The sequence below is a fragment of the Magallana gigas genome, chromosome 3 (genome assembly GCF_963853765.1).
Source record: "Magallana gigas chromosome 3, xbMagGiga1.1, whole genome shotgun sequence".
In the NCBI taxonomy this organism is placed as follows: Eukaryota; Metazoa; Mollusca; class Bivalvia; order Ostreida; family Ostreidae; genus Magallana; species Magallana gigas.
In genome coordinates, this window is record NC_088855.1 from 28387834 (window position 1) to 28400628 (window position 12795).

Sequence of the window (12795 nt, forward strand, 5' to 3'; positions counted from 1 at the left end):
AAAAGCTGTACAATAATAAGGAAATGTGACATTAGAACCATTATTACAAGGCCTTGGACTTTCCGTAGGACGTAGCTATCATTTCTTGCGTCAAAACATGTTAAAAATGATGCTGGATTCAAGTGAAATATGCACCGATTCGTAGTCTTAGCTCAGAAGCCAGACAAATCGTGTTGATTTCAATGAGCTTTCACTGAGTGGGCAGCAATGAAATAGACAGGCATACGTCACACTGCTGTTTGACACAACTACCCAAAGTCCAAGCTCCTGTTATAATGGTTCTACCTTGTTCCTTCCACAGAAACCAATCTTTCCTTCATCTACTTCATATTTTATCAGCTGATTGGATTTGACGGCTTCCAATTCAGGATCTTTTGGCGAAGGCTCCTTTGATCCAGTGTTTAGTGTGTTGTAACTTTCTTCAGCCTTTTCCTCCCTGAGAATAAATTTACTATTATCAAATAGAATATAAAATGTTGTGAATGTTGTCTGTACATGTTATCTACCGTATGGACATTTCTTACAATTTAAATATTTGACATGAAGATCAATCACTGTTCTATGGTTTGTTGTAAAAGAGGAAATAAAGAAGTTTACCCGACATCATCAATTTTGTTTCCAGTGTCCTTTGCTTTCTTCAAATCGTTTTGCCCTTCCTCTGGAAAGTTTTCTTTGTCTTTCTTCAACTGTACATCATTCACATGTTTTGCCTCAATCCCAGCATCTTTAGGCGACGTAGTGTTTACGTTGGTCACGTGGGTGAACTTTTCTTCTTCTCGCTTCACCTCCATACAGTTCACGTCATCCTTTTTGATTTGGTTTTCAACTTTCAACTGTTTTACATTGCTCTGATTCTTCAATTCATCTTCAACTTTAACAAGTATTTCTGATTTTACTCTGGTAAGTAAGTATTCAATCAATTTGTCAAACTGTACATCCTGTTGCTTATCATCTCCGATCTCCACCTTTGTTGATTGAACTTCAAAGTCCTCAATCAGTTCATATTTTCTTTGCAGATCAGTTTGGTTTTCCTCATATTTCTCTAAAGCTGCCATCATTGTACTCTCGATTTTATTCAGATTGCAATCTTCTCTCCCTTCCCCTTTAGATACTTGTATCCTCTCATCCTTAAAATCAATTGCTCCAGGGTCGTCTGACATGTTTCCATTGGGAGCCCCCATGGTTCTGTCAAGATGCTCTGTTCTCTCCGAACTCTTCATCTTTTTAACGTACGACCGTCTCCTCCGTTTACGCTTGACGTGCCTTTCAAGCGCAAGAAGTCTTCTTTCTTCCAATACGGGGACATTTCTAACGCGACGTTGAATTTCTCCATTCCCAATACCATTGGCTCTCTTGTCTGAACATTGAATTTTCTGGCCATTTGTGACTGGACCTTCCTAGATAATTCATGGATAAAAAGGACGGCTGAAGTATGTTGCAACGTAATAAATCTTCAATGATATTTTTAAAAAAAACACACAAATGAGTACCACCTAATATAGCATTATATCTCTGTTAATGAAAACGATATCGGTCAAACTTTGACACACAGAGTCTTACGAATTGATTTATTTTTCGGGGGAGCGTAGTGTGATTAGAATTCAATATCAGTAAAGTGAATAGCCTTTTTCACCTTTCTCTCAGTAATTTCACTTACCATGTTGATAACCGGACCATAACTGAACTGTGACTGTGAATCCATTTTCTGATCTGAAACGATATATGTGTATGCCTTCTATAATCACAACAAATATTAACTGTTTTTACACAGATATCTAATTATTATATTTGACGATGCAATCAACCGAATACAACGCAGGATATTTCATTACCAGCCATATCTTCTGAATTGTTTGTTGTAGTGATAGATATTGCGTTGTTATTTATTGTGACGTTACACTACATGACTGATTGTGACGTCACGTTTACACGTGACTCGACTCAAGAAGAGTATTCCCTTGATTTGGAAAAAAAATTGTCGAGGACCAAAACCATTTGTATATATACTCTCTTCTCATTATATCGCGGGTTCTGTTGCATTGCGGTATGTTCCAAAAAGTAGGATTCCAGTTTTTTCCCATGATTTTCCACAAGGAGTACATGCACCAACTTCAGGATGAATGCAAAGAAGGTTTTCAAATATATCGGCAAATAAAATTTTTCTCACTATATATTTTTTTCCAGAGAGAAAGCAAGTTCAAAAGGCCACAATGTAAAAAAGCATAATAGAATTTATATTTCATTCCCTAACCAGTTTAAGTGACTTTGCTTTCATGAAGAATCGTATTTTATTTTAAAAATAATAAAAAATGTCCGTTATAACCAAACCAGGCTACTAAGTAAGTTGGGAAATTGATGTTCCTCAGAAAAGCTGGTCTAATACAAGCTTTTTAAAACAGCACTAATGACATGTGAAAATGATAACTTGGTGTGTCTTTTTTTAGGGAAAAAAATAAGTACCGCGATATTATGAGACACCAGTATACATGTAAATAAAATATATCTTATAAAAGAGAAATGCAATGAAAACAGATATTCGCTCCGCCATGTTGTCGTCTATATTTGGTTACTTGAAGTCTACAAGATTATTGACCGTTACGTGACGCGGTTTAATTTATTGTTTTGATATCAACAGCAAGATTATAGGTAGAATTGCACTGCAACATTCACTTACGCTGATTAAGATTTCGATGGTCGTGGTCGTTTTAGACAATATTAATTTCCTTGAGAAGAAGAGCTTTATAAAAAAAAATACACTCAAATTTTTAAGCTCAAATATTAAATTTTGCTATCATTAAAATACACACAACCATGATTGCTGTTGGAAATTCCAACTTTAAAGTTAAAGTTGGAAATTCCAACTTTAAAGTTGGAAAAATCAACTTTAAAGTTGGAAATTCCAGGATTAAAGTTTAAAGTTGGAATTTCCAACTTTAAAGTTGAAAAAATCAACTTTAAAGTTAATTTTTTAACTTTCAAGTTGGAAATTCTAAGATTAAAGTTGGAATTTCCAACTTTAAAGTTGGAAATTTCAAGATTAAAGTTGGAAATTCCAACTTTATATGTTGGAATTTAAAAAAAAAAAAAAAAAAAAAAAAAATATATATATATATATATATATATATATATATATATATATATATATATATATATATATATATATATGTATATATATATATATATAGAGTAGCACTAATACGCTTCCGTACGTATCCATTAGATACACCTTGCAAATTTACCACAAAAACTGTGTGTCATTCGGATACTTTTATGTTGTTTGCAATGCAAAATCTACTTAAAATATACTTTCTATCTTTTTATCTTCTTTCAGAAAAAGGGTGGTTTCAATACAGAATTCTTGGATTTTTTTCATGGTAATGAATACAGTGTCGGACAGTTTGTATACAATTCATTTGATATACATGTACAAGTATTTATCAATTCATATTTACATCTACAGAGTATTATCTCCTCTATTTCTTAAGAAAACATATAGCTTTATAGGAGCTGCTAGGGCTGAAATCTACATAATCCAGTTATAACAAGTTTATCGATCGGTCGAAACCGTCAGCAGTCTAAGAAAAATCACTGACTGCATGAAATAATCATGATGATGTCAGACTCAAATTCCCATATAAGACCACTTATAAACAATAACATGTTTTTTTGATGATTTATGCAGACTACTGGCATTCAGAAGATGGAGTTGTATTCGCTTTTCACAATTTACTGTACGAATAGCAACTAGTACTAGACTAAGTATTCTGTGGTCGATTAACTAATTAAATAAACCTTAGTATGCTGATGAACGTAAAATTAAAATCCACACAAACTTACTATGATATTCAGTTTCGCCTTCGGCGAGCTACAAACCCACTCTTAGGTTGGAGTAACATTGATGCGGAACTTTGGTTATTATATATGAGTAACAGTCCTATCCATCCCCCCACTTCCTCTACAGATCTTTAAAAAAACTAAGCCTATAATTACGAAGCCGGGGCCCTATGCAAAATGCTATGACTTCAACTTAAAAGCCAGCTGCACAAGAAAAAATTGTCATTATTTACATCTGTGCTTGAAATGTGGTCAGGGGCACCCATCTGTAAACTGCTGGCAAGGCCAATCGAAACAATTTTCCAAGGTCCCCACTATGCTATAGACCCATTCGTCAACTCCCTCTCATTCGTTTCGCCAAAGACTCTACAGGCCAAATAGACAAAAAAGTACATGGTCTTTGAGAATTAGGCCTTTCCCCAATCAATTTAGACAAATTACAATACTGGTTTTCATTGTACCCCAACCCTTTGATTGCGCATGAATTATTACATGGATGTAGACATGGATTTTTATTGCAGTATACTGGTCCTCGCATTGCATTATCCTGTAAAAATTTGGTATCGGCCAATGAGCATCAGAATCATCTCTTAGCAAAATTACAGAAAGAAATACAACTAGGTCGGATCTTGGGGCCTTTAAAAATCTCCCATTTCAAATCTTTATTGTAGTCCTGTTGGGGTCGTACAAAAAAAGCAAGGGGGTGGAGAATGATTATGAATTTATCATCCCCAGTTGGCAGAAGTGTCAACGACTTTATAGACCCTCGGGAATGTACTGTAAAATATTCTTCTTTTGATGAGGCAGTTCTAATGATACAGAATTTGGGGCTAACTGCTATGATTGGGAAAATGGATGTTTCCAATGCCTTTAGGTTATTACCTGCTAGACCTCAGGATTTTAGTCTGTTGGGATTTAAGTTCATGGGCGATTACTACATTGATAAATGTCTGCCTATGGGCTCTATTTGAGAAATTTTCCTCCTTTTTGCACTTGGCATTGGAATACAAGTCAAATTTGACAGATGTTATTCATTACTTAGATGATTTTTTGTTTGCTGGCACACATGGTTCAACAAATTGTCAGTACTTAATAGACCAATTTCAAGGTTTATGTCAATTGCTGGGTGTTCCATTATCAAAAGAAAAAACATCTACATGTGTTAGTTTTTTGGGACTAGGCATAGATACAGTTAAACAATCAATTTTTGTCCCTTCCGACAAGGTGGTAGAACTTCATGAACATATTATGGAAGTTCAAGACAAGAAAAAAATTACACTTAAGCAACTTCAGTCTCTGTCTGGTTCTCTAGCTTTTATCACTGAGGCATTGCCAGCTGGAAGTGCGTTTTCATGTCGTTTGTATGGTCTCATGTCTGGCGCATCTAAGCCCAATCATCTTATTAGGTTGTCTAGGGGAATTCAATATGACTTGCAGATGTGGCTAACTTTCTTGAAAGAATTTAACGGTACATCAACATTTCCTTCATTGAACTGGCAATCAGATCAATGTTAATATTTTTATTCTTATAGTTCAGCATCGCATGGTTGTGGCATAAGACAGCATGGGCATTTTACGAATGGCCTGAAAGTTGGAAAAAATCATTAGTCACTGATATTACATTGTTAGAACTTGTCCCAGTTGTTTTAGGCATTGAAATTTGGGCTGAAGATACAGACTCAGAAGCTGTTATTGCACATTGACAATTTGGTATTAGTTCATGTTCTCAACAATAAGACATCAAATAATGAAAAAGTGATGTCATTGGTAAGATATCTCGTTTTGATTTGCTTACAGTTTAATATTCAGGTTAGAGCTGAACATGTACCTGGTTCAAAAAATCAAATTGCTGACTCCATTTCTCGTTTTCAGTGGAAGAAGTTTCGAGACCTTGCGCCTTTGGCAGACCCTTATCCTTGTCAAGTTCCTACAACATTTTCACCAACTTTTGTTGACCATGTCGAAAAGTTAGTTCAATCAAGCTTATCAACTAATACTACAAATGCATATGAAAAAGCAGTTCAAGCTTTTCAGTTGTTTCGGGCACAATTTAGTTTGCAGCATACTTGGCACCTACAGTTGATCAGTTAATAAATTTTTTCGCATATCTTTTTGCAAGAAGTTTAAGTTATTCTACTGCCAAGTCATATTTGGCAGGCCTGAGTTTTTTCTTGCATTTGCATGAGTATCATAATACATGTACAGTTAAGGCCTTGACAGGTTTTAGACAGCATAATCCTACACAAGATATCAGAAGTCCCATTACATACTCAATGTTGAGTAAAATATTGAGCGCTTTACCTAATTTGACAAAATCGTTGTATGAAAGTCACTTGTTTGGTGCTGCTTTTTCCCTAGCATTTTTTGGTATGTTCAGAGTTGGGGAGATAACACTGCATGACTCGGCACAGTTCTGTTGAGAAAATACTGCTGTTATCAGATACATACATTGATCCAGATACAATTCACTTGTTTTTGAGATATATATTCCAAGACTGATCAGTTTGGTAGTGGTACAACTATAAATTTACCATCACAAAATCCCCAGAATCAAATGTATGCTTTCAGTTAACTCTTAACCCTTACTTGCAGTGTAGGCCAAGCCAATTAGGCCCACTTTTTTGTCATATTAATGCCAAACCCTTAACATCATTTCAATTTTCTAGCATTTTACAAAAGTGCCTGAACTTTTTACAGGTTGATACAAAAACATTCAAATCCGATTCTTTTAGAATAGGTGCTGCAACTCATTTGTATATGGCAGATATACCTGAAAGTCAAATACAGAATAGGGGAAGATGGCAATCTAATGCATACAAACGTTATCTTAGACCAGAATTAGTTTAATTAGGACAACAAATTGTGACAGAGGGTTACAACGTTTACAATGTACAGTGCTCCTTATTTAAGTTTCAGAATACATTTGGATTGTTGGTTCTTCCATAGTAAAGAGGGCCAGAGAAAATATCTTCCAAGATCCTGAATTCAATACAAACTTAAGAACAGACATGAGTATTATTTGGAAAGGTGTTTCAGGCCTGCGGTTGTGTAACCTCTTGTCGACTATCCAAGAATCGCAAGTTAAGTACCCAGTGCCGAAACTTTTAGTCATTCATTGTGGGGGAAATGACATAGCAGATATTTCATTGTCAGGTCTACAAAAGTTCATGAAACGTAACTACCTTAAGGGAAATTTTTGAAATCTTCCCCACTACACGCATTGTATGGTCCCAAATTTTACCTAGGTCTCGTTGGATGTATGCTATCTCAAACATCTCTGCAAAAAATTCAAGAAAACGCATTAACAGCTCAATTGCTACATTCGTGCTTAATCATGGTGGGGCATCGATTAAATATCTAGAATTTCAGCCTTTCACCCCACCTGAATTTTGCCTGATGGGGTGCATCTTACAAATTAAGGCAATTTTCATTATTTAACAACATTACAGAATGCGTTAAAGCAGTTCATTCAAAATGGTTCAAACAAATTCCCTAGTTCATAACTCTATAAATATATCATTTTCACAAGTTGGTTAAGCTTCTGTAATTGGTAATTTTTGTTTACTTGAGGCATAGTATCATGCATAAATTTAGTTTGTGGATTGGCATGCATGGTCATTGAATTTGTTGCAAATTGGGTATTTTTATTGTACAAGTGTGTACACACCAAGTCGTCAGACCTCTGATTTTGAGGACATTGTTAGAGTTTATCTGAATCTGTCAGTTGCTATTATTTGATAATATATACCCAGTAGTTGTCGAGTTGGCATTTTTTCAAAGAGTGGGCAGGTTGTCGATTTGGAGTAGAGCGAATGAATTTAGTAGAGTTGGTAAAAAATCGGTTAGTCACATAGTTATTGAGTTGTATTTCTCATTATGCTGGGATATTCTGAGATGGCAAGTATCCAATATAAAGACAATTTTCAATTTTGATTTTGCCGATTTGGCAAGTCTCCGATTTGGAGGCAACTTTAGTATTTTGCCAATTTGGTAGGTCTTCGATTTGGAGGCAATTTTTCACTTTGCCGATTTGGCAGGTCTCCGATTTGGAGGCAATTTCAGTATTATGCCGATTTGGCAGGTCTCCAATTTGGAGGCAATTTTTGATTTTGCCGATTTGGCAGGTCTCCGATTTGGAGGCAATTTTTAATTTTGCCGATTTGGCATGTCTCCGATTTGGAGGCAAATTTGAAAATTTCTTCAGGGATGTCATATAACATGTTAAGAAAGTGTAATTTTCTCCATTTAATTGAGGTATTCCTGTCAAAATGCGGCCGCTCAGTTGGCGGTAGGATTTCTAGGAAATCCAGTTGGCACAATTTTGACAGTAAAACATTTGCCGTCGGATACTGTTATTTCTAGGTGCGACTATATAAACCTTTTGTGCTATTTTACCATAAACACTTGTTTACTTAATCAAAATATTGTTATCTAATAAAAGCCATGACATTTCTGCCACCCATGTATTAAGTGCTTTATTTTGGTTAATTTTTGGATAAAGTGGAGCACATAGATGCTAAACCCGTTTCCTTTTAAAATGCTCATGTTCAATTTTTAAAACTGATATTATTAATTTAATTAATCCCATAATGTGGCATCTCTGTGTTTTGCTTTTAAGCAATAGTCTTTTCGTAATAACTTACTTTTTAACTTTAAACAGAGATATATTAAAACTTGTCACTTTCTGAAATGACCTGACAGCTGTCATAATTGGCTAGCCTGGCAAAAAGGGAGGACTAACAACCTGTATTCCATACTTGGGCTCCATATGAATATATTCGATTTAAAGGATGGGGGCCCCAAGGGTAGACCAGTTGGCCCGCAAAAAAAAAACGGTTTGCAGGACCAGCAACAGGCAAAGCTAGCCTGGTCAAAATGAGAAATTTCATACCATACAGTTGTAATGGGAATATCATTCAAGAGGCAGGCTAACACCTTGTATTCCATATATAAGGCTTCATATTCGGTAAGGTTGAGGCCCCGGGAGAGACCAGTTGACCCTCGAAATGAATTGGGTGTACACGACCCACGACCAGTAAGAGGCTTAGCTAGCCTGGTGTAAATGGGAAATTTTGTATGATACAGCAAATGGGAAAAATCACGAATAACATTGAATTGTTCACTTTTATCGGCATCATAATCGAAAACAGAATTGGCCATTATTGAACATCAAATAAAATTTGAATTCACCCACGAACCTACATTATTGCAAAATATATTCTGTTGAAACATGTCATGTAAAGTAGTTTAGAGTATTTGCAGACCTGCATATTTTAATGTAATCTGCTTTGTATATGTTGTAATTTTCTAAGAGCCCTGTTTTCGCATAAAAATGTGTTGCTTTGATGTAACTGTCCATGCGCCAAACTCCTATTTGGAGTAAGTTTTTTTTCACAAAAATCAACTGCCGTTTTCAGAGTCCTTCCCAAATAAAAAAAAATGCTGAGAGCTGCTAGAATATAATTTTAATGATAGCAGATCTAATGTATCGAAGGTAACGAAGTAAAAAAAACAACAACAGAGCGCTGTGTTTTGCGTTCTTTGGGTGATAACTGGTGCTTCTGAGGATACCATCGGTAAAACTCTGAATGTTGCAATTAAATCAGCTGTTTTAGATGTGATTGTCTCAATCTATGAATTTATTACGGCGATAGAAATGACGACATAAGAAAATATGCATGGACAAGGGATGAATTATAAAAATATCACAATGATGAACTTGTATTGAGAAGATCTCCCCCAAGGGATGGGACGTTTACATTTTTAGTCCGTTCAAATAGACTTTAATTTCATAAAATTAATTTAGACAGTGATCAAAGAGAGATTCGGAATGCAAACATAAATATTCAGGTTTTATGCAATATTTGATGGATCTTATTTGTAATGTTCGCTACCTTTATACGAACATAAACTCCAAAAGAAAGAATGTTTTGATATTGCAATCTTAGGGATCAAGTGCCAACAGCTCTTAGATAAAAAAAAAAATAACCAACTACAGTCAACAAAATATACTAGTATTTTATTTCTTAAACTCGTAGCAATATACAACAAATTAACCAGGTGATGACGTGGAATGCTGTTTTTGCTGATAATTATTTTTATTCCGTTATGCAGAGGTTTCTTCTTTCTAAACGAAACGAAATGGAAAAAAAACATTATATATATTTCATTTACGTGTTGAATGTGTAGTCATTAACGCTGAATTTAAATTCATAAAAGTACGAATAATTCAGTTCTCAACCTATATACTAGTATTAGTGTACAGTAGTAGTTTGTAATCAAACAATTAATTTTGTTGTAGATATTTGCAGTGAAATAAAGATTGGAAATCTTATATAGATATAAAAAATTACATTGAATTCAGAAAAACTAAAGAAAAATAGTTTTCTCGGCATAAAGCCATCATCATCATCTTCTTCATCATCGTCTTCTTTGTCATGGAGGACAAGCTAAAAATTAAATGAAAAGATAAACATTTTTTTATCGGTATCAAAACTTAATAATAAGTTACATAAGTCTTATTTCAGTGGATGAAGTTATAAATAAAACAAGGACCAAAAACTTTACCACTAATGTATATAAATTTCAGTGTAATTAAGACCAAATAATATCGACTTCTTCCTACTTTTCAAATTAAACAAAACTTTGGATATTAATATCTCATTACAGTATTACGAAGTTTTCATATATTTCTTGACGAAATATAAAATAATCAGAATATGTAAATACCTTGTTTCTTATATTTACATTAGTCTGTTCATTATTGCTTCCATCTTTTACCAGTTCATTTGATTTGATGGCTTCCGATTCGGAATCTTTTTGTTTAAGTTCCTTTGGCTTAGAACTACTTTGTCCCGTGTTTTCATCTCTGAAAAACAACATGAAATGCATTTTGTTTTTTAATCAGATCTAGACCTTTATGCATAAATCAATAACAATAAAGAAATTCAATATTATTATAACAAGTACAGACAACATTTGCAATCATTGACTGCTATCCGATCTAAAATTTTATTTTGAAGCAAGAAGATTAAACAATGAAAAAAAAATTCGTACATGTAAGTGACTGATCCAGTATACATGTGATGCAGTAAAAGAGGAAATTACCTTATATCATCAGTTTGGATTTTAGGGTCCTTTGCTCTCTCCGAACATTTGATATGCCCTTCATTTTGAAGGTTTTCTTTCTCTTTCTTCAAGTTTTTATCATTTACACGATTTACTTCCATCAAAGCATCTTTAGGCGGCGAAGTGTTAACTTCCTTTACGGCAGTTAAATTTTCTTCGTTTTCTTGCTTCACCTCCATACCAGCCCCTTCATCCTTTTTGATTTGACCTTCCTCTTCAACCTCTTTGCTCTGTTTGTTTAGTTCATCTTCAACTATATTCAGTATATCTTTTTTCACTCCGTCGAGTAAGTATTTAACCAACTTATCAAATTGCAAACTCAGTTCATTATCTTTTCCGACCTCCTTCTTTGTTGATTGAGCTTCAAAATTCTTGATCAGTTCGTTTTTTGATCGCGGATCAGTTTGATTACCCACGATTTTATTCAGAATGCAATCTTTTTTCCCTTCCCCATTAGATACGTGTATCCTCTTATCCTTATAACCAAACGCCACTGGGTCGTCTGGTACTTCCGCCATGGTCTTGCCAAGCTGGTGCTCTGTTTTGTCCGAACTCTTCATCTTTTTTACGTACGGCCGTCTCCTCCGTTTACGCTTGATGTGCCTTTCTAGCGCAAGTAGTCTTCTTTCCTCCAATACGGGTATATTCTTAATCCGACTTTGGATTTCTCCATTTCCGATTCCATTTGTTCTCTTGTCATCTGAACGATGAATCTTCTGGCCCTCTATGATTGGAACCCGTTCCTAGATAAGTAAAAGACATAAGTGGTTGTTTAAATTCCGTTGCAACTTTGTAAATTATCAATGATGCATGTATTCTAAAAACTTATTGTAATTGTACATACCATATTGATAACTGGACCGTTTCCAAGATCTGATTTTGACTCCATTTTACTGTGATCTGAAACAAGAGATGTCTTCTATAACCACATTTAAGATATAATGTTTATGTACATACATGCAATGTTTGATGGTGCAAACTACCGACAACAATGCATATTTACATTACCTGCTATCTCCTCTGTGTATGCTATAGTGATAGTGATTGCGTCGTTTTGATTATGACGTTATACCATGTGACTTTGATTATGACGTAATGCCAATTCGTAACTCGATTACGAGATATCTAGAGGGAATCGAAAGACTGGACTCCCAATTGGGTTTGAAACAACATATATAGATAAGATAATTTCATACAGAAAGTTACCAAAATATAGACCTTGGACCCCAACCAACCCATCCAGTGCTAACAAAATTATGAAAATTGAACAATTTATTTTGTAAATATGCATGATTTCTCCCATAGGATTAAAGCTGCTTGGTCCGATTTTATATCAAATTTTATGCACGCTTTTAAAAAACGATGGCTATGCTTAGTATATGTATTATAATAGACATTGCAGTAGTTTTACACGTCAATTATGCCAAATTTCAATGAAGAAAAATACGTACAAAATTTGCTAACAAAACAAACGACATTAAAAGGTACCGCGTTATTTCGCCTCATGTTAAATTTCACCCTTGACGACGAGACGGGTATGGTTGTATTACGACTTTGACATCGCTTTAAATAAAGGTCGAAATGATCAGACAAATTACAAATAAACATGTGTACGTTTTGTTCGCTAATATTTCCAAAGTCTGCCTTCTTTACAATCGATGCATAGCATGCGGGTTGAATAACCCCAATCATTCGGGGGACGAAACCAAGCGGTTTCCTTTCTTAAACATTCCCGTGATGCATTTTGGTTTGTTTTTTCGTTTGCCCAAAGAGAAATTATTTTTATTTACTTTGAATATTTCTAACTTTGAAAGGAGACTGGTTCTGCTGGTG

General features: G+C 34.7%; 2 protein-coding genes across 3 annotated transcripts; both read right to left on the reverse strand.

Moving 5' to 3' along the window:
• Positions 1–593: 593 nt before the first annotated feature.
• Positions 594–1886, reverse strand: LOC105343486 (ribonuclease Y-like). Its single transcript, XM_066077845.1, has 3 exons — positions 1833–1886; positions 1658–1710; positions 594–1397 (listed from the first exon to the last, which is right to left on the reverse strand). Exons 1-3 carry the CDS (start codon positions 1837–1839, stop codon positions 594–596), a joined length of 864 nt encoding a protein of 287 aa, XP_065933917.1. The 5' UTR covers positions 1840–1886.
• A 7948-nt stretch (positions 1887–9834) lies between these two features.
• On the reverse strand, positions 9835–12044 carry LOC105343485 (DNA ligase 1). Of its 2 annotated transcripts, none has more exons than XM_066079131.1 (6): positions 11971–12044; positions 11807–11862; positions 10942–11705; positions 10582–10702; positions 10188–10283; positions 9835–9961 (listed from the first exon to the last, which is right to left on the reverse strand). In XM_066079131.1, exons 2-6 carry the CDS (start codon positions 11849–11851, stop codon positions 9941–9943), a joined length of 1047 nt encoding a protein of 348 aa, XP_065935203.1. In that variant the 5' UTR covers positions 11852–11862; positions 11971–12044; the 3' UTR covers positions 9835–9940. The 2 variants fall into 2 exon arrangements, with proteins under 2 accessions (XP_065935203.1, XP_065935202.1); XM_066079130.1 differs by having other exon boundaries at positions 10564–10702; positions 11971–12043.
• Between the last annotated feature and the right edge of the window lie 751 nt (positions 12045–12795).

What these genes read in the sequence shown, in the direction of transcription:
- LOC105343486 (XM_066077845.1), bottom strand. An exon ending in ATGGTCCGGTTATCAACATG is followed by an intron (nt 1,398 to 1,657) that starts GTAAGTGAAATT and finishes TGAATTATCTAG; the next exon opens with GAAGGTCCAGTCACAAATGG.
- LOC105343485 (XM_066079130.1), bottom strand. Translation starts at nt 11,851, where the DNA reads ATGGAGTCAAAATCAGATCTTGGAAACGGTCCAGTTATCAATATG. An exon ending in ACGGTCCAGTTATCAATATG is followed by an intron (nt 11,706 to 11,806) that starts GTATGTACAATT and finishes TTACTTATCTAG; the next exon opens with GAACGGGTTCCAATCATAGA. An exon ending in ATCCAAACTGATGATATAAG is followed by an intron (nt 10,703 to 10,941) that starts GTAATTTCCTCT and finishes GTTGTTTTTCAG; the next exon opens with AGATGAAAACACGGGACAAA.